Raw genomic sequence first — 24,901 nt, 5'->3', positions numbered from 1 at the left:
GCCCATAATCAGGAGGACCGAGTGGCCTCCGGAAGCCCTGGGGAGGGCTGAAGAGCTCAAAGAGAGCCAGAGAAAGGGTGCCAGCACCCCAGCATACAGGGTAATATTGCGGAAGGCGGCTGAGAGACCAAGTCCCCCCTCGCTCTAGGGAATCCCTGGCTGTGAACTTTGTGTTGACCTTTGCATTTCTTTTACGGACGAATTGAGCGTTATTCTGACAAGTGACCGGCCCAGATTGGCGGTCAGCATCCCGGCGGTACGGGCGAGGGTGTAGGGGAGGCGGAGCCCTCATCGACGGGACCCCGTGAACGGGAGGAGTCTCACTTCTGGACTGGCACGTGCCGGACATTCTAAAACTGAACCGGATTACAATCAAAGTCGTGGCAGGCGAGTCGGACACGTGCAAGCACAGGTGAGAGACTCTTAGCCAGCGGGAGGTGGTCTCGACACAGGGAGGGGTGGCTGCCTCGGAACCACCCTCCCACACAGTACAAATACTCAAAGTCTGACTGATTTGTTACGTAGCTAACTCTTGGTGGGGCTCCAGTGTGCCCATAAGCTCCACGGGACTAACTCCTTGCACTGAGTTTGTTCTTGACCCAGGGAAATGAGGGATCAGTGGTACCTTGCGGATCCCTTCAAGTTCAGCACGAGAATGAGATGCTGATCACAGTAAATTGTGCAGGTCTGTGGTCCCACTGCTGTCTTACAGAGAAATGAAACAGCAACCAGTAGTGGTGTTTCAAATCATTATTATCCCTGAGCTTCTGAATTGATGCCTCTGGGGATGTGAATGAGGCAGGTCCCACCTAAGAACGGGATAATCAGGGACATAGTGTTTTACATGCATCACACAAGAATATTTGAGATCCTAGTTTGAGAAATATTGGAGTTTTGAAAAGTTCTGCTAAAAAATTTGGACTGAAATGTCATGGCCATTGCCATTATTTTGAGTAATTACTATCTTTAGGTAAATGCTGATAGCCTCAAATATGAAATTTACTGCCATATTTTAAAGGTTTTTACTGTACCAGTTTTTAAAAGTTAGATTTTGTAGTTAACACTACAGTGGGTTAAAAGTAAGGTGTTAAGGGTTATGCTCAGACTTCCAAACTGGATTTGGTACAATGTTTCTGATCACTCCCACTGCTCCCTTATACCTCTTCTTGCAGTGTGGACAGATCTGTTGATTTTCCAGACCACACAATAAAAATATATGGCAAAAGAGGTATTGTATAATAATTTACTGAATTAACTTATTTTTTTGACATTTTGGTGTCTGAGGGAGTTGAGACCTGCCAATATGCAGGGTTCCGTTTTGCCTTTATCGATACAAGTTGGATTTGTATGGTCACTTTCAGGCATCGTATTGTCAAAGTCCTTACACAGAGATAATCCAAAGCTCCAGAGTAGAGTGTGTTGAGAAATGAGCAGGAGCCAGTTTGCAAATGGCAGATGTCTGGTTCTGGTTAGGCTTTATCATTTGTGGAAGTTGTGAGCCTGAGAGTGCGAGCCATCACCCCAGTTCTCATGCCTCTGTATCCAGTCTTTAAATAGACTCTACTACATTATGATTCATACCTGGACAGTTGCAAAAATATTTAGTGTGAGACTTAATTGAACTGATTTTTCAATTTAAATATATTACAGTAGTATTGCCAGTGCTGCTCAGGCCACCATTAAAACTGAAAGATGTTTAGATTTTATGTCACAAGTCTGCAACATTGATAAAGCCTATACCAAAGCAAGGTTTTCAGACACTTCTTAAAGTGTATTCCAGAGGTGTGACTGCAGCTTGTGTAGACATACTAATTTAATTAGATTTGGTACATCTGGTTAGTTCAGGTACTGATAGCAGTGTAGCACCAGTTTCAATGACAGTCCTCATCCAGGGTCGTGGGCAGGCTTGTGCAGTCCTTCCTGAAGGCTTGTGCATCTTTGTCTAGACTGTGACTGGGAACCAAACCGGTTAATTTAAAACTAGCTCAGGGTATGCTTACATAAGCTGTACTCATCTCTCTGGGCTGCTCTAAAGTCATATGTTTAGCCCTGATTATGCAGTTATGATCATTGTGGAGAGAGTACCAAATTATTAACTCAAGTAGCAGAAATCATGACTGCTACAGCCTTCAAGGTCAGTAGAAATGTAATCTTGCTCCAGGGGCATTGGGTTTGTGCTATATATAAAATAGGCAAAACTGCCCTGTCTTCTATTTGATGTCAGACTAACATGGCTAACTACATTGCCTTGCTGATTAGGCAAGCTTTGTGCCTGGGCTATTTCTAGGTTTGATTTCCCACCTCCAGTTATGCAGTTATGCCACCAGCCCTTCCATACTTAAAGAAGCTTTGATGTTCTGTCTGTTTTAAAAAAATTGTGGGGGGGGAGGGAATGTGTTAAATCCAGTGTGAGACTATACCCAGGTTTGGAAATGGGGTTAAGACATCCTGGATCTCTCTGCACTGTTAGGCAAAGCCAGAAGGTTCTGCTGGGGAATAAGCAAAGCTTCTAACCAACCCCAGATACTCATAAATGTTTTCCTCATTCCTAGTGCTTTATGAATGCAGCCTATTCTCTAGGAAGATCTAGGCAGCTATAGCTAACCCTCCCACATGGAATGATTTTGTTTTACATGTTGGACTTACATAAAATCAAATGTGACCTTCTATGAACTGCTCATTTTCTAGTGGTTCTCAACTTTTTTTCTATACAGGACTTCCCTCTCACTTAGCAAAGTCAAAAGGGCATAGAGATTGCGACTGGCTCCCAGTTATGTTACCCACACTCATGTACACAGTGGAATAAATATGCCTTACTGCTGCTGGATATAAAACACATGCCCTTTTGGTACATACTTGAATGGAAATTTTTTTGCAAAATCCTACTCCCTTTCACTTAACATTTCAGGGAGTGGCATCCATTTTTTCAGATTTATCCATGCTCCACTGTTATGCAACAGCAGGGTTCACAAAAATAGATCTGTCTCTAGAACTTTTTCTAAACAGCAGCAGTTCTGTCTGCTCCAAATCATTTGAAGCCCCTTGGCTGTCCAGACTTTCTGTCCATTGCAAATGCAGGTTCTAGTGCATACCCTGAATGCTGTCAGTCAGACCACATAAAAACAGTGTTGAGGTCTGTCTGTAGTCCCCGGCTGCTGGTCACAGACCATCTGCATCTCCAGTGGGCAGTGCTGCAACTCTGAATACTTGCTAGGATCCTGCAAGCCTGTAACAAAAGCAAATAAGAGTTAAGATAAGCCTTAACTGTCACCCTTCCACAAATGCCTGAAACACTTAAGGGTAATGCTCCTGAGCAGTTCATATGGTGATAATTGGATACTCATTGTTCTGTGACCTAAATTCTGAATTCACGTGCTAGAACCCAGTATTGCAGTAGAGGCAGCTGTGCTTTTAAAAGAAGGTGTGCCATAGTCTCTGTAGAAAGACAATCAACAAGGATTAGCCCTTATTTTCTGGACAGCATCATATTCATTTCTGCTTAGGGGTTTGCTATCGGTGTTGGATCCTGCTCAAATAGGAGAAAGTGGGCCCTACAGATATATATGGTTGAATCCCTAGGGAACCTCTGATATCATACCTGTTCTGTCTGGTTTAAAATCAGATGGGTAGGAGCAAAACATACCCAATCCAGCAAAATGCATTGTGAGTAGAACCTGTGACCACAATCACCACATGACGCTTCTCCAGAAAGGCTGCAGGTAGCCTGGGGACTGTAGGTGTTCTGAGCATATATTCACAAGAGTGTTACAGTGAGGAAGAACTTCCATGGGTCTTACTTGAGCCTGCGGATCTGTATCCAACCTTGAAGAAGACTATGCAATTAGAAACCACTGTGTGGTTGTTACTGACTGCTAAGTGTGCATCAAGAGAAGCATCGTCTGGAAGGGTTGGAAGTTTGGGTATGAGCGGTTCTGCCCTACCAGCTAGTGCAACTGTCCTGTGCAGGCTGTTCTTCAGGCGCAGGTGCTGGGAGCTCATGATTTGAGTTTCAACAAAACAAAATTGAAAAATCATGATTGGTGACTTGTACATTTTTCTAGAACAACAGCTGCTTTATTAGTCAGCTGTCTTTCACTTGGTAGGGTTTTAGAGGAGCTATGGCACCCTGCTGACTTCTGGATTTGTTCACTTAAAAATAAGATAAAGTATTGTCAGTGCTGCTAACTCCAGGAACATGCTTTGTAAATCGAGAAATAATATGCCACAGCCATCTTAACACAAGAGTTCACAATAATGTGTCTACTGGCTGACCTGTGCCCAAGAGAAATGCCGGGACTGGCAGGTGATAAAACACAGTCCAATTCACACAAAAGAATTATGCTGATTCCTCTTTAATGCTGCTAACACCTGGAAAAAACTTAGGTTCATGTCTAAATCTCAGATTGTTACTTTGGCTACTGTTTGGTGTACTATTTACCCTCAAAAGAAGAGCTCATAGAGGCATCACACTGTTTACGTGTCTGTTTAGGTCTTGGGTTCTCTCCACTCTGGTGATATCTCATTAAATTTGGTCAGGATTATAATCCACACTAAATGCCCTCTCATTCCTGTGGTCATCCTAATAAAAGGGTGTGGAAACTACATGAAGACAATAGCTAAACATCTGCCCTGAGAAAACCATGTTGCACGGGAAGTTGGTCTGGTAGAGCAGCGTTTCTCAACCTGTGGGTCACGACCCAAAAATGGGTCACAAGAATATATGAATAGGTTATGAATAAACTTTAAAAATGGATCAACAACCTTTAAAAAATAGATTCTCCTTTAAAGGAGAAAAATGTGGGAAACTGTGACTTTTCCCTTGCAAGCTGGCAGGGTTCCAGCTTGCAGGGGATTGTTTGGGCCTCCCTTTGCCACACCCCCCCTTCTGCCCCACAGTGGTGGGCTGAGGCCTGGGGGCAGAGGGCAGTGTGTTTGAGGGGTATTGGGTTGGGACTGGCCATCAATGTTTACAGATGGGTCCTGGCACAAAAAATGTTGAGAACCACTGTGTTAGAGAACTGGTTGTAGCCACTAGGGGATAATCTTTGGCATCTATGGAATGGATGCCGGAGCTGGAGCTGGAAAAAAGCACCACCATATGCAATTCAATTAGAGGTGCACGAATCCATTGGTCCTATAAGAGATTGACACCACTATAAAGAAAACCGACAGTATCGGCAATCTGCTTTTTTTTAGCTGATGTGGCCGATAATGTTGCCAATAAATGCCCCTTGCAGTGCAGCATGCAGGCAGCCAGGAGTGCAGCCCAGCAGGGTGAAGAGCAGCCAGGTCTGGCTGGTAAGTCTGTTGTGGTGGAAGGGGTGAAGGGGAAGGGAAAGACAGTGGGAGGGACAGATGGAGGCCACACTGTGAGGGAGGGAGTGGAGCTGGGGGCAGGAGCAGGCGTGGGACAGAGTTGCAAACAGCTCATCTGGGGGACGCAGGAAGATATGGAGGAGCAGCTGCTGCCACTGCACACACCCTGGGAGGGCATGGGGGGCGTGTGCCTGGATACATGTGTGGGGCGAGGGTGGGCTGATGCTGCGAGCTGGGGCCAGGGTGGCACTGAGCATTTCCTGGCGGAAACTGTGCTGTGCTTGGGTTGGGTGTTGGCAGCACTGGGAGTGAGGCTATGGGGGGGGGTGCAGCCATCCCAAAATTTGCTGTAGCCCCTTTCCAGTGCCACTCCGTCCATCCTGAGTGCAGCTGGCCCCAACCCACCCCCACTGGGAAGAGCCTGGTGCAGTCCTGGCCCCAGCACACCCTTACCCCACACAGATCTGGGGGCACATGCCCCCCATGCCCTCCCGGGGTGTGCGCTGCGGTGGGAGCCACCATCCCATGCCCTGTCCTACCCCGACTGTGTAGCTCCTGCCCCAGCTCCAACCCCACTCCCTCCTTCACCATGGGGGCCTCAATCTGCCCCCCCATCCCTTCCCTCCCCCCACTCCTTCTGTCACACCGGACTTACCAGCTGGAACCTGTGCTCCAAGCTGCCGGGCCACACACTGGCAATCAGATTAGTATTGGCCAATATGGCTCACTAAAAATCGGCTATTGGTATTGCCCCCCAAAATATCTATCAGTGCATCCCTAAATTCGTACATTGAAGAAGTAGTAATGGTTAATGAAAGCAACATGGGGTTCATTTGTAGTGAAGGCCAAAATCATTTAGGACTTCATAGTTCAAAATCAAGACTTTGGATTACATTCAGAAGGGAATGGAAGCCAGGAAAGCTTCTGGATAGGAGATGTTGTATGTGCCTTAGCCCCACTAGCTTCTCAGTGCTTTTCAGGTGTAAAACAAGTAGATTGTATTGCATTTATCCACTAGAGTAGATGGGTATTGATAGTTATCACAATCCATTTTTGTTTAAAAAACCATCAGTTGGGGAGGGAGGAAGCAGTTGCCACGGATGTGGTTTGGGACTTACACCAAAAGATCAAAAAAAACTAACAGATTGCCAATGCCCTTCACAAAGCAGCTTTAATATTGCAAATTCTACAATCATCAAATAGTATCTGACCAAAATAGGTTGTTGCCTATGAAAACTCATGACTCTTTGAACCAGTGGTCTCTGAGATTCCATCTGCATTGCCTTCTGCCTGATTTCAGACTAATATGGCTAACTGTTTCTGTAATCATTGAATAGATCAGGTATCGGCAGCCTACAGCATGCAGGCCAGATCCAGCTTGTTGGGCTGGAGGGCTTCAGTGGCATTCTCGCAGTAGGGGCTTTATGCCATGGCCAGGTAGTGTGGAGCTTTACCTGTGGCCTAGCTGAATGATGAAGGGAAGAGGCAGAGAGGAGTAGTGACAGCAGGTGGAATAGGTGAGTATTGGTCTTTCCTACATAATCTTTCTTTCTTTCAATTTCTCCCATGTGGTACTTACTGGCCCTCCACTAGCACAGGGGTCAGCAACCTATGGTTCATAGGGCGCATCTGGCCTGCAGAGCCATTGTATGAGGTCTGCAGACATGGGGCTTCAGCAGCAGGGGGCCCTGGCTATGGGTGCTCTCCACATGGCACCACAGAAACAAGCAGTGGTGGCAGCTAGGTCCTAGCATTCATCTGCCTGCCTGTCTCGGAACCAGGGTGCAGCTGGAAAAGGTTGCCTACCTGTATCTTAGCAGATTGTAGAAGAGCTTCTTTGCATAACTGTACTACTTGGTTCATAAATTACTATTTCCTTGAAATATGCCATATATAAAAATTGACCTTAGCTTGGGTGATTTCATAGATTTCATGGACATTAGGGCTGGAAGGGACCTTGGAAGATCATCAAGTCCAGCCCCCCACCCAAAGGGCAGGAAAGTCATAGGATCCCAGCGAGATAAGCATCCAATTTGCTCTTGAAGGTGTTCAATGTAGGTGCTTGAACCACCTCCGATGGCAAGCTGTTCCAGACCTTGGAGGCTCAGACAGTAAAGAAATTCTTCTTTATGTTCAGCCTGAAATGGTCTCGCCGTAGTTTATGACCATTCGAGCTCGTCATCCCTTGGGGTGCTCTGGTGAACAAACGTTCCCCCAGATCCTGGTGGTCACCCCTGATAAACTTATAGGTGGCCATCAGATCATCCCTGAGCAGCTTAAGCCTGCACCTTGATGCACTCTGTGAACAATTGCTAATAAATGGCCTGATCTTGTTTCCAGTGGCTTCGATAGGAGTTTTTCTACAAGCCGTGTTTATGCAAAAATCCACCTGATGCATGTGGCCACAATTCCCTTGACCTTAACAAAGTTGCATGCACTTGTATCAAGAGTTTATTTGTCCTGTTAACTTCAGTGGGAGTTTTGCCCAAGCAAAAACGCCCGTACTAAACCTCTTATTTCTGACTTCCACAGTTCTGTTTTCATGTGCATTGTTTCCTTCTTGACTAGTCAGAGGTGTCAGTGGTAAAAACAAATTTGCTAGTTTAGTTTTTAAGGTGTTTTTCGTTTAGCTGTCTGAATGATTAATGTGAATAGGCAAATACTATTGACCCATTTAAATCATGCCAGACAACATCCATTGCTCATCTGCATAATGAAATACACACTGAACATTACATCTTAAGTACAGGAACCAGTGAACTACAAAATAATATTTTACTCATTTAGATTATAAAGGAAAATATAGGACATTAGTACTAATCATAGTATTAAATATTAAGCCATGCAAATTGTAATTGTCAGGGAGAAAGAACTATAAATTGAAAAGACTATTAGCATTTCAGCTATAACAGTTAATTTGCGTGGTCTTTTTTTTTTTTTTTTTGCAAGTGTGCAGTTTAGAAAAAGTCTATGTCAAAACACGTTTAGTAATAAAGCACTGAAATCAGAGTATTTTGTTTTGTATCTTTTTATTATTTACTTTTCATCATTAAAGAAAGATGTTAGAAATATTAATTTGCAGGACTAAAATGTATTGATGTTTTTTATAGTACAATGATACTAAATTGTTATCTTTACTTGAATAGAATCAAATTTAAAAGGCAAATTATTAGTAATTGAGATAGAAAATCATTTTAAGCAGTAGTTAGGAAACAAAGGTAAGAATTGAAGCTTTTGGAAAAAATATGAGTTTCATCAGATAGGGGCATCATTTCCCAGCATTTTTAAATAAATACAAATTTTACAATATTGAATTTAGGCTGTCAAGTTTCTATGGTTACCCACCTTTCCAACAGTTTTGTGAGATGTGTAAATAGGTCTATGAGTCACTTATAATTATTTGTTTTTTTGTTTGTTATGTTAGTAATTCTGTGTTCAGTTTGAATCTAATACAGTTCACACCACATGCTTTGGTTTATGTATATTTTAGCATTTATGATTGACAGTGATTGAGCATTTCTTATGGAGTGCTTGTTTTTTTTGTCATAGATGATGTATGTTGGTAGTGCTGAAAATGTAAACAACTTCTTCCTGTATCACTGTTTGATAAACAGGGACTTTTATGCTAAGTAGGATATCTTTGACTGTGTTGAGCAAGAAGATAGGGTGAAATCCATTATTTAAGAAAAAACACAACCAAACCCCAAATATTTATACCAAACTCATCAAAGTGAGGTCTTTCATTCTGTCGCTTTGATTCACTCAGTGAACCAAATGTCACACATTTATGAACAAGCATCTTAGACATTCAGTACTATAATGGTGAATTTGATAGCTCTCTGGTATAAAAGAAATACTGTAATACATTTTTCTAGTGATCCCTTGACTGGAACATCCTCTTTATGCTGTGCATCTTCTTGTAACACAGTAAGAACTTGCCTCTGCAACTCCCACCAACATAGTTTAGTAGCAACATCTGGCAAATATTACATTGGTTCATATCTACAGAAGATTAGATTATAGGGTATGATGGCCCAACTTTGTACTCTTAATTCGCGCAAAACTCTCATTAACTTCTGTGACAGTTTTCATGGTGTAAGAAGGGCAGAATCAAACTCCTAGTTTAAAAGCTGATGGTGTTATAGTAGTTTTAGTTCTTGGTAGTAGAATGACAGATGCCTAGAAAGGCTATTCTTCCTATATATGTGATGAGGGATTGCTGCCTGCATATTCTCTCAGTGGGAGACTAAACTCCTAATGTATAAATTGTGCTTTCAAATACTTTAAGCTGTTGCTTGTAAAACAAAATAATACAAAGTATACAGTTAATTAATAGCATTGTGCATAGAACAGGAAACACTTGCGAATGGATGACAGCATTACCCAAGAAGAGCAAAATTGTTGATATTTTATTAAAAGATTTATCTCAAAAGAAACTGTTAACATAATTGATATTTTTCTTCTTTCTGGTTCAAACTTCCTTTTGTTTTAACTCCTCAGAAATTCAGCTGCAATACTGTGGAACTGTGTTAGCATAATGAGGAATTACTGTAGTGGAATCATTTGTTTGGAGGAAAGCTTACTAACTACCAACTCTCCTGCTGCATCTTAGATTATATAGAGCATATTGATATAGTTTTCAAGACAACCCATATTTCTATGAAAAATTTAAGCTCTTATTTTATCAATCTTTTTCAAAGTTTTAACCATTAAAAGGAATTGCATATATAGCATTTTTATGATAGTATGGCAATAAATTTATTCAGTTCAAGGAGAAAAAAGGATTTTATAGCAGGATTTATTTGTTAACACACTGTAAATAACATTTAATAGTGTATCAGGTACTCAGGATGTAAATGTCATTTGAAAAACAGTTGTTTCATATGGTATCTAAAAGTATTTTATCACTGTAGGATTCAGGAAAATATTTCAGCTGTGGGTATGTGTGTGTGTGTTAACAAGGAAAATCTGCATCATGGGCATCGTGACTGTTTGAATAGTTTATTTTTTAAAGGGGACCAGTTGCTATTTTTGTGTGTTGTTTTGTTTAAAATGAATAACTACAATGATTGATTCCCTAAGAAAATCAAGTAATTAATGTATTAACCATTCTTTCAAGCTGGACCAAACTCTAATAATGTATTAAATACTTGGGATGCAAATAATTTTAGGATGTTTTTAAATTTACAAGCCTGAGATGATCTGTGCTTCTTGTTCAAGTTTGTGCATTTAAGAATGAAGTAATTTATTTTCTATGTTCTAACAGGAGAGAAGTTAATAGGAATGTTTATCTTGCTGCTTAGAAAAGTTGAAATTTGCCAGATGTCTTGTGCCGATTTGGGGCCTATATTCCCTTGGTATTAACGGTGTGTGAAACTCTTAATATTGCCTTTTCCAGGTTTTTGGATCTGACTTATTTCATTTTTGCTGCTAAACAATGTTTGCCTTTTGTTCTTGGTTTATGTTATTATATTAAAGAAAGAAAATGTAGTAGAAAAAAACATTTTTGCATACAATCACATTTATTGTTGTTTTAGAACCTAATTCAAATGTACAGCAGTAAAAATCCTGGTTTTTCCAACAGCAAAGGTTAAATATCTTGTCAGAGAACTCCTTTAGGTTTATTGTAAAAATGCTGAGAATTCTGCTTTTAAAAATAGAAGCTTATGAAATTTAGTCACACTTCAATTAATAGACAATGAAATTCCTTTGGTGTGTGAATGAATGAATGAGCCAGGGCTGTAACACTGAGACATAGTTATACTCACATTATGTTTTTGTATTTCTAAAATCCTACAATGAAACGGCAATATGCTCCCCAACTACACCAAAATTCTGCCCAGTAAAGCCATAAATTAACATATCTTACTGTCTGTTTTGGTTCAAAGCTACTCAGAGACTCATTGGTTGAAGTTTTGAGGATTTTCTTAAGGATGTAAAATTCATTTTTCCCCGTTTTCTCTTTATTTGTGGTTAAAATTGCACACTAACAATTGCTATTGATAAAAGGTGGCACCAAGCCAACTTCCTGAAAGAGCTATGGGGAGGGTCAGGGCTTGTCATGACCTGGGCACTATTACTTGAATGTTGTTATTATTGGGCTAGAGTACCCTCAGGCTGTCATCCTTCCTGTACATAGAAGAGGTTCTGATTTCTCTCCATTTCCCAGTTTACCTACTTGTAGAACAGACATTTTATTAGCTGTGGGCTTAGGCTGAAGGACCAATTGCAGGAACTGGATTATCACAGAAAACGTGCAAATCACAAGGATTTTGATATAAATTGTTTACAGCTTCACCCATCATTATAAACATTTTTTGTGAGCATGCTACAAGCAAGCAGCTTACTCCTGCCCCAAGGAAGTCAAATGCAAAATATTGAACTGTTTGGGAACAGGATTGGGTACCAAAGAACAAAACTGACTGGCTTCCTGTCTTTGAGGAGTTCCAAAGATGCCAAGATTTTTGGCATGATTCTGCACAATTGAAATTGATGGGAGTTTTGCCATTGACTTTGATGGGGACAGGATTTAACTTCTGTGGGTCTAATATACTTATGTGAATAATGACAACAGGAAAACTACTCCTTCCAGTTTTAAGTGACCAACTCATGTAATCAATTTCTATTTAATTTCAATTATTAAATAAAACAATTATTAAATAAAACATCATGTTTTTAGAAATGTGGTATTTTGCAGTGTTCAATGCAGATATAAGTATGGGATTGAAGAGATTTGTACCAAGGTTTTGTTAATTGTAACCAAAGTCATATCTCTGCTGATGGCTGTTACATTTCCCCAGGCATATTATTTAAAACACAGATTTCTTTTTTAAATCATGCATTACTACTATTTTTTGTCAGTACCTGTGTGCCAGCTGCGGCTGAGTCTTGTTTAGGACTGCAGATAAATTAACAATTTCAGTAGTCTTTATATGGTTTGCTTTTCCTTAATATGGTCAATTAGAGGAGATTTCTCACAAGCTTCTTATATGGATTGGCTCTTCTTCTTGTAGTGACATATAGGTCTGTAATCCAGGAAACAGTGGTGTATGGTGTCCATATCCATGATTTCCTGATGTGGAAAAAAGTGTGGAAAGCATCTGGAGAAAAGGAGACTCCCTTTACCAGCTTGTTTCCTGTAAGCTAAATTGGAAGACCTTGTCTGTGCAAATAGATTTCAAAATAGAGTCTGCCCTTTGACTGTCTCCATAATTACACGGCTCTCTCTGTATTTTATTTGGCTGCCAGAACAGTTAACCCCTGGAAGTAAGGGGCTGATGATGGCGTGACCAGCACGGGTATGCAGACATGACCATGTGAATACACTGTTGTTTAAAGAAGCCTGTCGTTAAGACCTCATTACAATATACTTTTACCAAATTTAAAAATTATTACATGTTAGATTATGTTGATTAAGATATGCTATATCCCTAATGTACAGATAATACAGAGGTATTAGTTGCAAAAAAAGTTCCTTTATTGCTTTGATGTAATCAACATCTGTCAACAGAATGAATTTGCTTTTGTTTAATTTCAAGGACTCTTGTCCTTTTACTTTGTCCAATCAGTTTTAACTTCTGCCTGAGGCATTCCCCTGTGTTGTTCTTTTCTTTAGCAAATACACAGGTTATTGCTTGTGAAATGTGAGCTGCTCTTCTGTTGTACAGGTTAGGCTGAATTGGAAAGAACCTTTAATCTTTCATGTTTTACTTTTTAAGCACATGTGCACCTCTGTAACAGGGGCATTACAAAATCAATGTTTAATAAACATTATTCAGTACTGTAGCTTATGCTCCTTACAGTTCTGCTACACCAAAGTTTCAATATTTTAGATTGTGACATTGAAGAAAAATTGTATTTTGTAATGATCAGTAAAAAGTTGTGTACTTCAACTGTAATTATCTTGGTTAGTGTTCATATGGTATTACCCAAAGTCCTTTTTAGATCAGTCATTTCAAACTTTATTCCTATGATGCCTTCAAAATCAAAACTGACACAGAATTAACATGATCAAGATTAATAAAAAAGATTAACATTAACATTTGATAAAACAAGATTAATATTATCTGACAGACCAATTTAAAAATTAAAAATGTTCCCTATTTTTTACCCTCAACTGTGTATTTTTCAAGCAAATCACCAAACTCAGTTTTCAGTTCAGATTAACAAGTACGGCACAATATTTAAAAACACATTAGCAAAATGCTGGGTTTAGATATTGGTGACTGCTAAATATTTTCTGTTGTACACAATTCGTTTCACTAGGAATTAATTGCATATATTTGTTAAATTGATTGGATGCTAATCCTGATAGTCCATAAATATATTTACCAGCTTGCTTTTGTGGTCTGTTGATCATTATTATAGTTGTATAATATAATTGTAAATATAGTTGTACAATATAATTCTAAAATATGTGTATTTTACAGTCTGAATCTTTTTAAGTATATGCTTCTAATTATTGTAGAGTAGAACCACACTGAAATTTCTTGCATTGAATTTTCTGCTTAACTGATGCATTTGGAATCTGAACTAAACATATTCTAACTGTGTGATGACATCTGAAAGTACCAGCATCTAAATTACTGGTATGTTGAAAAATATACACTTAGTTTTGGTGTTAATAGAGTCCCATCACTGAAAATCTGGAGTATTTACTGTTGTAGCTATCAAATAAGGAACAATTTAAAAGCAGCCAATTGTTTGGGGTTTTTTGTCCCCAGCCCCTCCCTTAAAAATACTTCCTGACCAGAAGAAATATCACATTTAATTACTAAAATCAACTTCACTAGGGGTTATTAATAGACGTACACATAAAAAACTTACTACTCAGTGGGTGAAATGGGAGCATTTCATTATATACTATAGCGTGCATGAACAGATAACAATTAGAACAGACCTGGAGTAAAAGTCTAATAAATGTGGGGCACATTGTACTGCAAATGAGTCACTTAAAATGTTTCCTACCCATCATCATATTTGAGTTCTGTATTCAACCCTTTGGACCAAATCAGTTAAAATAAAAGATAATCCCATAAAATAATTTAGTGTAATAAATCATAAAACTCACAGTTTTGTTTAAATTTTTACTATAAATTAAAATACAGAAGAAATCCCAAAGAATCCAACAGCTCCAGAAAAGATGCATGTACACAGAGTACACAGTATGATTTACTTTGGAGTCAAAGAAGCAGTTGTCTATAATTTCCTAGGCTCAGCATAAACTATGTGCTGATGTGATTTTTGTAACACTGGAAGTAATTCTCATTATTGCAGCTGATAGTAAATATTCTATTATCCATGGTAAGTGACATAGATTTAATGTCTGGGAGGGAAAAAGAAACTAAATGGTCAGCATTACACCCTTGCTATGATGAGCTCAATATTACAAAGCTACTGCTAACTCTGCTCTCGCTCATGTTTATAATTTTCACTGGAAATATAAACACTGCATTTATAAAATATTTTACATCTATTAATACACATTTGTGTTTCAAAACATCTTAACGAAGAGGATGGGCTGTCAGCGGCAGAAGAACAGAAGTAAATCAAACACTGACAACAGTGCATGTGGGTGTAAAAGGCTGGGGGGGAGTATTTGAGCAAGACGTGGACTACAGCCAGTTGTTCCTGTCTCTTGTGATTGATGATGTTGGTATATCAAATTAGCTGTGAATATTGGAGCTTAAAAATTAAGAGTAGTTGCAGACACATTAAAGCGTTTCTTTGCAAGGCTGGTATGTGGATAGTGACTAGATTTTTGCTCCTAAACAAATGGCTTGCATGAGATCCTACTGCTTTTCTGTTTTTTACCTCAGAAGAAAATGTTTTTTGATGTTATATTATTATTCCTTAAATAAAGGTTTCATTATTCTATGTTTGTATTTTCTATTAATTTATTTTAGGATTCATATTATGCTGTAAGACTATTTATTTGGTTTATGCATTTCACCTGTGCAAGCAGTAGATTTTTTTTTTTTTTGGTTTGTAATGAATAGTTAGTGGAATAACAACAGAGTACAGTACCTTATTATCCTGTTATCTTGTGACAACACTTCTAGCATGTCTTTTGTGGGATAGAGGTAAAAATCTCACTCTAAATAAAGAGGTATCCCTTTTGAATTTGGGATAGTTGATAGGAGTGCACCCATGAATATAAATTAACTTAATGTACTTCTGAGTGTGTATTTGGAACATTTAGAGTGCTTTTGTCAAATAATTGACAAGCACACTTGCATCTTTTTTTCCCCAATTAAACTTTTATGTGGCAGGACAGGTGCATTGGCAGCATGCCATTCATCATGGAAAGCATTTGAAATACACAGTTACATACTGGTATCTGGGTGGACTCTAGTTGACCGCATGAATGAATGTGGATTTTAAATGTATTTATTACGCCTATGTAAGGCTGCAGAGAAATATCCTGTACTTGTAACAAAGGCTAGACACCTCTTCAGGATTGTAAAAGGACCATAGTATGTTCATGCTAGTTTACTTGTGTCTGTTTCTTCTGATGACCTGTAACTTGCTGCTTGTGCAGATACTGGGTTTAGTGCCAATGGGATCTCAGGTGATTTGGGCTAGCGAGTCTACAGAATGTTTTTGGTGATCTTTCTTTGTAAACTTGAGCAGTTTAGACCAGCAGACAATATAAAAGAAACTAAACAGCAGGTTTTTCACTCACAGGTGCCATTCTTGAGGCCTGAGATACCCAGTTAATAACATAAGAAGCAAAAAAAGTAAACACAGTGAACCCAGTTTGTGATACAACCTACCCTCTGATAACCGCAAAGCTCTTCTGCCTCTGTATTCTCCACTTTTACTTATTTCCCTGCCTTTCCTGTGAGAACCTTATTTGAACCCAAGTCCCCAACCCTACTTCATTGCTTCACCCTGGCCTGTATACCTGTGGGAGATCCAAACAGGAAGTAGAAGCCTGCTAGTAACGAGCAAGGCTCCTACACTCCTCAGGCGCTGTAAAAATTTGACCAGTTTTCATTAACTTTGGCATTTGTCAAAATGAAGAAGAATCATTATGAGCCCTTCTGTGGCAGAGCTTACTGAGTAATTCCCTTTGTTCTGCATTGTTGGGTTTCTAAAAGGATAGCTCACTACTCCTGTACTTCATGGGTACCATGGACCACTGTCAAAAACCTACCTCTAGACCAGTGGTTTCCAACCTCAGGTCACGACCCAAATGAGGGTCATGGGGGCAATGCTAGCAGCGCTGCACACAAAGGATGAGCCACGCCGTGTGCCAGGAACTCCTGGGCCACCACCACTGCACTCCTCTCCCAGCAGCGGGTCATAGTAAAAAAAGGTTGGGAACCACTGCTCTAGAAGGTACATGTAAGCGCAAAGTGAAATTTCCATGCACCAGCAACAGTGGGTACATCCAGGCAAAATAGATAGAACAAAATTACAAGAATCTATAATGTGGAAGGAATGAGTGAGAAATCCCAATTATTTTTCACTGGGTCATTTAAAACTATACTGGATAAGGCAACAGAAAATGTACAGTAGGAAAATGCTAATTGGCTAGGAGTTGAACTGGATGATTTTTCCAGCTCTGATTTCAAACAAACACAAAACAAACAAAAAACCTTTTTATTGAAGAGTAATTATTCTCATTACTTATCTGCCACATAAATGTTGCTAGTATTTATATATGCATCTACCCATGATGCTTTGTATGTGTGTGACACTCTTTGAGACAAGTTAATCTATTACGTGCTATACATTTCGTCATGCTTCCAAATTGAATTCTAGTTTTGTTTTTGAATTTGTAATTCAGGTCAAGGTGAACTGAATCTGACTGTTGGTTAGTTATGATGCATAGACAATTATTTGAAAACTATTAGTTTTTCTTTGGGACTTCATTTGGTGGTATGTTATTTGCGCTTTTTTGACACGTATGCTTGCATACTCATATATTCCTACAAAATGTCTCATTGCAGAGCGACTAACCCACAGTAATGAATATCAACCTGATGCAATTGAAGGGCTATGTATCCAACATTTCCTTATTAGATGAGAATCTGATTTATATAATGTGCTAGCTCATTGATGAGTGTTAACCTCTTCTGTTGCTTTCAGCCAAGGCTAGAAATGTTTCTCTCAGCTTATTCCACAGAAAGTGAGGAAGTTAAAAATATGGGCCCTACTCTTTGTATCTTGATGTTTATGATCAGAAAACAGTTCACTGTGCCCTATCTGAACCTACAACCAGTTCAACCAAAACATGAATTAAAAAATTGTTTGATATGCCCTCTGTACATCCTCCTCTCTTTCCTGATTTCTGGATATTGTCCTTTGTTTAGTGTTGCCCCAAGCATTGGCCTGTCCAAACTTCAGCAATTCAAGTAATTGAGAAGAGGGCCCAATTACAAGGTTAATTCTAGTCTTGATGCACTGGGGATTTGGACAAGCAACTGTTTTATACATTAGAGCAAAATAGATTTAGCATTTTACAAGGCTTTGATATGAATTTTTGTTTTTATTGCTTATAAATGTTAACATAGTTTTTTATTGCATAAGATTTATATAGAACTACAGTTAGACAACAAATATCATGTGTTAACAAAGAAATAATTACCTTGGTGAACTGAATCTTGCTGCTCTTAAAAAGCTACTTTTCTCTTATATCTACTGCTTTTCCTTTGGTACAGATACCACTTGATAATATGGTAATGATAAAAAATCTTTTTTTACATATCTGTCTAAAGGTTTTGCAGCTGGCTGCCATAGAGGTTTCTCTTCACTAAGCAATCGTATCTACTTACACAAACAGTCAGGCAGTCAACAAAGAAGATATTTCTTTTTCCTGGGACAAAGAAATACTAGTTACAGTATAGTTTGGCCAGCTACAGTGTCTCCAGCTCAGCCAGTTCCTAAGGTACTGTAATTTCTATTAACTGATCCTTTTCCCAGTCAATATAAAGTTTGAGCGTGTGAACTATCAAGTATATTCATTCTCTAAGAGCTGGGAGTTTTGAATCATGGTCTTGTTACTTGTTTTGGAATTTGAAAAAGGAACAAGGTGTGAGAAGTTTTCAGCTACGCTAAGCAGAGTGGCGTGTCCAGTCATTAGGGAGTTTAAACATGGAATTCCTTAAGTTACAGTAACATAAATATGAAATATTGTGATAATCTGAAAACATTTAATGCTTGTAGGTCCCTGTGCTCTATTTGCATCTGTACAGATCATTCGAGCTGAAATAATCATGAATTACACATGCTCATCTGAGGCCTTTACAATGTAAATTTCTAATACATCAAGTTTAAATATGTTTGCATCTTCTTGCACTTTGTGATTTGGTGATTTCAGACTTAGATAAAAGCATACATTGAAATGTCAGCCAGGTAGCCTGCTATGTAAGTTAGGAGCTAACCTTTGATGTTACTGATTAAACACTTTTTCTTATAAATACATATATTTTTATTTTTGATCAACTTTTGAAGCTGATGCAACCTATTTTAGGGAAGTCTAACAAATGTTTTTGTCATAATTTCCCCTATATTGCCTTAATTGCATTATGCAGCCTATTTAGTATCCTTCCTTTAATGAAAATAATATGAAGGATATTTCTAGTGATGTGTATAAGTGTTTCTTTTTACCAGACTGTAGTTACCTGACACAAAATATAAGATATGTATGCTGTCCAACAGTGGCAGGGGGAAAAAAAAGATTAATTTGAGAAGTATGGGCTAAAGACAGTTAATACAGAATTCTTAAACCTGAGGCATTATGGAAGCTTTGAGTACACAAAAAATATAGGATCAAGCCATTTATATGTTCAAAGATTTAAAAAATGGATGTTGTATTTATAAGCTTATTCCTATATCTTTATGTTTCTTTCAGAATAAATACAAAGAAATAGATTGTCATGTTACAAAAATTATCTTCCCAGGTTACAATACTCAGACAACTTTACCTGTCTATTTTTCAACTGTTTGCAAAATTACAGGATGTACAAATTATTCAGTTAAGATCTAAATAGTGAGAGATATTACAAGAATCTGTATTTCTATATATATAGATATATCATTATCTGGTGATAGATATAGATCATTATAAAAATTGGGGAACAGAAGTATGTCTTTCTATAAAGTAATATTTATATTACAAAGACATTATTTTTCAGATATTTATAGCAGAAAGAAAAGGGTCAGAAAATGTGTACATAAATTACATAAATATCTACAAGTATGTCATCATGGTGTCATCTTGGGCAGCCATTTTGAAACAGGCAGTTATTGGACTTATCCTCCAAGGGAAAATTTAGACTGCTTCAGGGTATGGAGTTGGGAATTCACTGGTGAGATATTTTCCCTCTAAGTGGATGCTGTTCTCCTGAGGTACCATTTGAAGTCCTGATAACTTGAGGTCATTAAACATCCTATGACACTTTCTGTAAGAACAGAAGTAACTAAATACCACTTGGATAACTAGTCTCCCTATTGAAAGTCCCCCTACAGAGTTAATTGGATACACCATTCATCTCCTCTTCCTACTCTAAAATTTGTTGTAGTCTTTGCTGTGTACTGTTTAAACAGCCGCTTTATTCATCTCCATTGGCATATCTTCTGTCCACTGAAGTCAGCGGCGAAACTCTCCTGATGACATGTGTAAGTCAGGATCTGGCCACTAGTGGTGGGTGAAGGGATTCCTGTGTATAGCTTAGCCAACAATGTTGTAGGCCTGAAGAGGATGATGTGTGCTTGCGTGTATGTATAAGATGCTATTGTTATTTATGTAGGTTTAAGAAAAAATATGAAAGAGGATTTTGCATGTATATGAGGCATGAGACTTTTTAATAAAATTCAGGTGTTTATTCATAGCTTCCTTTGGGAAGACATTGAATTAGGATGTGGTTGAATAGTGTTAGAAAAATGTGTGAGAGGCATAATACATATGAAGAAGGTTAATAGATAGAAATAACCCTATGGTCAAACACTTTGTCTTAATCAGACATTTTTTTTCTGAAGTTAGTAGGGGTTTTGTTTGCCTAAGGACTAAGCATTCAGTCATTCCTATTCCTAGCCCTATTCATACATTTAGAAAGTGTTTAGTTGACTTCTGTATAAAATTTGTCTTTGTTTAAAGAAGAATATAATGAACTTTTAAGTCCTCCTCTGACGGTTGTAATTCTTAGAACTATTTGTACTGAAAGGCTACTGCATTATCTTGGATTTCAATACTGTAAGGTTAACAGACTATCCCGGTCAATAGTCATAGGCAATGTTAAGTTCAAAAGGCCAGTGGAAGAAATACTGAGGCAGCCTTGAGGGTTTGCCCTGATAGCTTAGGAAGGTCGATACTATGACAGAAAGGGCAAACTGCTATGAAGCAGGAGGCAGTATCTGAGAAAATGATCCCATTGTCATGCTCAGTTTTCTGATCTTCATTTTCAATCCTTTCTCTCTAAGAACATAAAGAGGCCAGACTATGTGACGACAGGCATTATACCAGACTGGGGAGACTACATAGAAATTAAGACTGAAGATCAGATTCAAGGGCTTCGGCAAGTTTGTCAATTGGCCCGTCATATCCTACTTCTGGCTGGAAAAAGTTTAAAGGTAACAGTTTCATGAAGACCTATCACAAAGCAGTGCTTCTACACTTAGATTTCTGTTGGTTTCTTTTTACTTTTAATGCTCATCTGACTTTTTTTAAGAATTCTAAATAAAAAGCATTTTATTAACTTTGGAATGTTTGATTATTAACTTCATAACCTTATTTTTTTAAATACAAAACAATTCTGCTTATCATTTCTGTCACTTGGATCTGTGTAACATGTTAACAGTTACTAGGTATTTATGTGTAATCCAAAATTTAGGTCTCGATTCTGACCTCCTAAATTGCATGAGTTTGTCATAAGGTCCATGGGACTCTTTGTTATTTTGTTACACAGTAAATCCTATTCTTCACACTTACTGCTTTCCTGCTCTACATTTCTGTGAGCCTCAGGGACTGGACTGTTCCTTCCCTTGCCAGCGGTTCAACTGCTCCTTCTTTTTTTGCCATGTGATCAGACAGATCATGAGCTCCAGAACCGCTGTTTAAAAGTGCAGCTGCCAAATTCTAGGCACCTTGCCAAAGTGCAACGATAATTAAATTTCTTGGTTTTCAATAATGTTTCTACAGAATGCTTTGTGGTGTACCTCCCACATAAAAATATGGTTTGGGGAACTTCCTCAAAGTCTTTGGGGACAGAGAAGTACATAATACATCTTGCTTTACACACAGTACGATGAAATACATTCAGTAGTAAGTGAGCCTATCATAGGTGTGGGAAAAGGAATGTAGAGTATGTAGAGATATCATATATATTTAAAAAGATTAAAATTGCACAAATAGTATTAAACAATCAGAAAGTGACAAAATTGTATATCCTTAGCTCTGCCTCTTTTGCATGAACATTACTATAAAGTCTTTAAATACAAGATTATATGATTCCTTAAATATATTATTGTTGTATCACTTTATTCTACAGTGTTACATACACACCACACTTTATTCTTTCATTACTTTTACTCATACTAATTTTCTTATTGCAATGTTAATATTAGCATAATATATTTAGATAATCACTGCTCTTAGTTTTGTACTAAGAGACCTTATACATTTGATCAGCATCCACATACTGCCCATTTTCTTTTCAACCATCAACACAGCTTCCCATAGGTGCAATTCAGGGAATGATGCAATGAATGACGAAAGCGATTTAGACCTTGATCTGGCAAATGCTTGTGTACATTTAACTTCCTACTTAGAATTGTCCCACTGACTTCAATACAACTACACGTGTAAGATGAGCACATTTATAAGTTTTTTTTCAGGATCAGGGACTTAACTCAAAAATTATGTGGCTTATACGTGACAACACCTTTTTACTATTGCCCTTTGTTGTTGTTTTCCCTAAACTATACTTACACTCACTTTTAAAATGGTTTAGTCTTCAAAAAGATTGTTTTCTTTTTTAGTATGTGTAAAGTGGTACAAAGTATTAGAAATGTCACATATGTGCATCTAACGCTACAGAATAATAAATGCGTAACATGTTATTTCAGAAATAATATGCAACCGGGTAATTAAGATTAATGTATAAAGTCTTAACATTATAATGCCCTGATTTTTTGTGCTTAACAATGCAATGTTAAAAATTGTTTGATGCAATTTCATAGGGTATGTTGAAGGAAAAAACAAATTCCACAGTGTGGAAAACTTTGGCTAGATACTACCAGAGTACCCTATCGCATATACCAGAAGAAGTGCTCAAGAGGAAGCCTTCACTGTCCCCCACATCATTTTCAATTAAACAAAATTGATCCCAGTATATGAAGTAACAGCAAAGAACTCTTCAGAACATGTCAGCCCCCTGTAGAGGCTACACAAAAGATCTGCGCTCTGAGGCCACATCTACACAAGTGCTGACACAAGGAGTGCCGCTGCTACTTGTCCCTGGGGAACACCTGTGCCATGTGTGCTCTGGAGTCCATCAGTTTATCCCAGGTGGGGCAGCCTATCCTGGGGGCTTCCCAGGGTTGCAGCCATGGCAGAAAGCCTGGTCAGCAGCTGGAGCAAAGCAGATTCAGGGGCCATAGTAGTAAACTATGCAATTAAAAGACAGGGACTGCAGCTACTGTTTTAGCACATAGGTTGGAATAGCTACTTCTTAGGAGCGTATCCACTAGCAACATACTATGGTTTGGGTGGAGCAGTAATCTTCACCTGGCCAATGACACCTTGACCAAGGTAATGGCTCTATAACACCTCAGTTTAATTCCTTGCATACTACATCATTACACTGTATATAATCGCTGAATCTTTCACTACCCGGGAGAGTAACCAATACAGATGTGTGATGCAACCTCCCTTTAGTTCAGACATTACTAAAAGTACTCAAAAATCATAGTCACTGTAGTGTATGTATATGAAGTGTGATTTTCAAAGGCTTAAAACTCATTCAAATCAAAATCAATTTTCATAGGAATGCTCAAAGGTACTTCTTCTCAATGAGAGAGGTTTCCCTACCAAATTTCAGCTTTTTTTTCTATTCCTGAACTAGGGCTGGTCCGAATGAAAAACTGGAGTAACAGTATTTTAAATATGAGTGGGTTTTTCTCTCTTGATGCTAAAAAATAACAGAACGATTTTTGTTAATTTTTTAAAATGTTATATTTAGTGTCCAAAAGAATTCATCACAAAAACGAATCTTTCTAGAGATTATAGGATTAAAGTAGAAAGTCTAATTAAAATTAAACTAAAATTAAAACTGTCTTGTCTACTATGATATAAAAAACTTCCAATTATGAACTGGGATATTTAAGTGTTTTAAATCATTTATACTCTTTTTTAAATAATTGAAGGAAAATTTTATTTGTAAATACATAATCAGGCTCTTATTTGCTAGTTATAAAGAAAGTGACATTTTCTTTTAAAAGACTGAGAGCATCAAATAGAATATTTGAAAGCACAGATAGAAGCCATTTTTAATTATGTAAGGAAGATGGAAGCATTGAGAGGAGAAGTTTAGAAAATCAGGCACTTCTGTAGCAGCTATTGAAAAACAAGGCCATTAGAAAATGGTGGTTTTGAGAAGCAGATGTGGATAAAGAAACAAAGAAAAAAAGTAGATGGCATTTTAGGTTTCCTGGGAGCCTCTAAGTGCTCCCTGTTACCAAATGCTTGATTTCAAACCTCTCTCTAAATAAAACCTACCATATTACATTTAAATGTTTTGCATCAAAACAGTAGATTTGAATCATCCTAGATTTCATTGAAGCATGTGGCTGCAATCACATTCAGTAAATATAAGAAAATGTCTTTAGTTTTCTAACACAAATTTTTTATTTAATATTTTAGGTTGGCATGACAACTGAAGAAATAGATTTCATTGTTCATCATGAAATAATCAGACAACAAGCCTATCCTTCACCTCTGGGCTATGGAGGTTTTCCAAAATCTGTTTGTACTTCGGTAAACAATGTCCTATGTCATGGTATCCCTGACAGGTATTCCTTTAATAACATATATTTTAGTATTGGAAAGTAAATGTTAAGTCAAGATTCATAACTTACAGCTTAGTATTAAACAGACTTCTATATATCTGAATGTTACTTAAAAATCTATATCAGCTGCATGTCATGCTATAAAAAGCTATGATGATGGGCAGCTCAGGAATTTTTATAAATAAAAACAATAATCTACTGTTTGTGACAATGCTTAATGAATGAAAGTGTAAGTATCTTTAGGGATTAGAGTCTGAAAAATACAGTGCAATTAATAATGCTTTTAACCTTCTCAGCAAAATATGTATAGTTTATGGAATGAAGATACTGTAATGAATGTAAATATCGATCATCAGTAACACACGTGTCTGTTCAAAAAGTAAAATATCAACTCACTATAAACCAGTTAGATGATCAGAATAAGTACAGCAGGACTGTTTTGGATCCTGAAATCTTTTTCTGCTAGCTACTTCTTACTACATTATATTCAACTACACTTGTTCTTTAAATAGTGAGAGCTGAAGATTAGAAATAGTTATTCCATTTGCCTCCATCTTCCTCCAGCACAAAT

The 24,901-nt window shown here is 38.0% G+C and overlaps 1 protein-coding gene and 1 long non-coding RNA gene across 2 annotated transcripts in view; one reads left to right on the top strand and one right to left on the bottom strand.

The window, feature by feature from the left end:
* The window catches only part of METAP1D (methionyl aminopeptidase type 1D, mitochondrial), a 73,858-nt gene that overhangs the window by 19,783 nt on the left and 29,174 nt on the right, over window positions 1–24,901 (top strand). The window contains exons 2-4 of the mRNA XM_019553536.1: window positions 18,042–18,211; window positions 20,746–20,895; window positions 24,185–24,333. Coding sequence (XP_019409081.1) covers window positions 18,042–18,211; window positions 20,746–20,895; window positions 24,185–24,333 — 469 coding nt within the window. The remainder of the gene's footprint in view (window positions 1–18,041; window positions 18,212–20,745; window positions 20,896–24,184; window positions 24,334–24,901) is intronic.
* LOC109323066 lies at window positions 1,230–12,450 on the bottom strand. Its single transcript, XR_002104534.1, has 2 exons — window positions 12,181–12,450; window positions 1,230–3,226 (listed from the first exon to the last, which is right to left on the bottom strand). It is a non-coding gene; the product is annotated as an uncharacterized LOC109323066 (long non-coding RNA).

This window comes from Crocodylus porosus, unplaced genomic scaffold (genome assembly GCF_001723895.1).
Source record: "Crocodylus porosus isolate Cpor-Errol unplaced genomic scaffold, CroPor_comp1, whole genome shotgun sequence".
NCBI lineage: Eukaryota > Metazoa > Chordata > Crocodylia > Crocodylidae > Crocodylus > Crocodylus porosus.
This window is presented reverse-complemented; position numbering and strand designations above follow the sequence as displayed.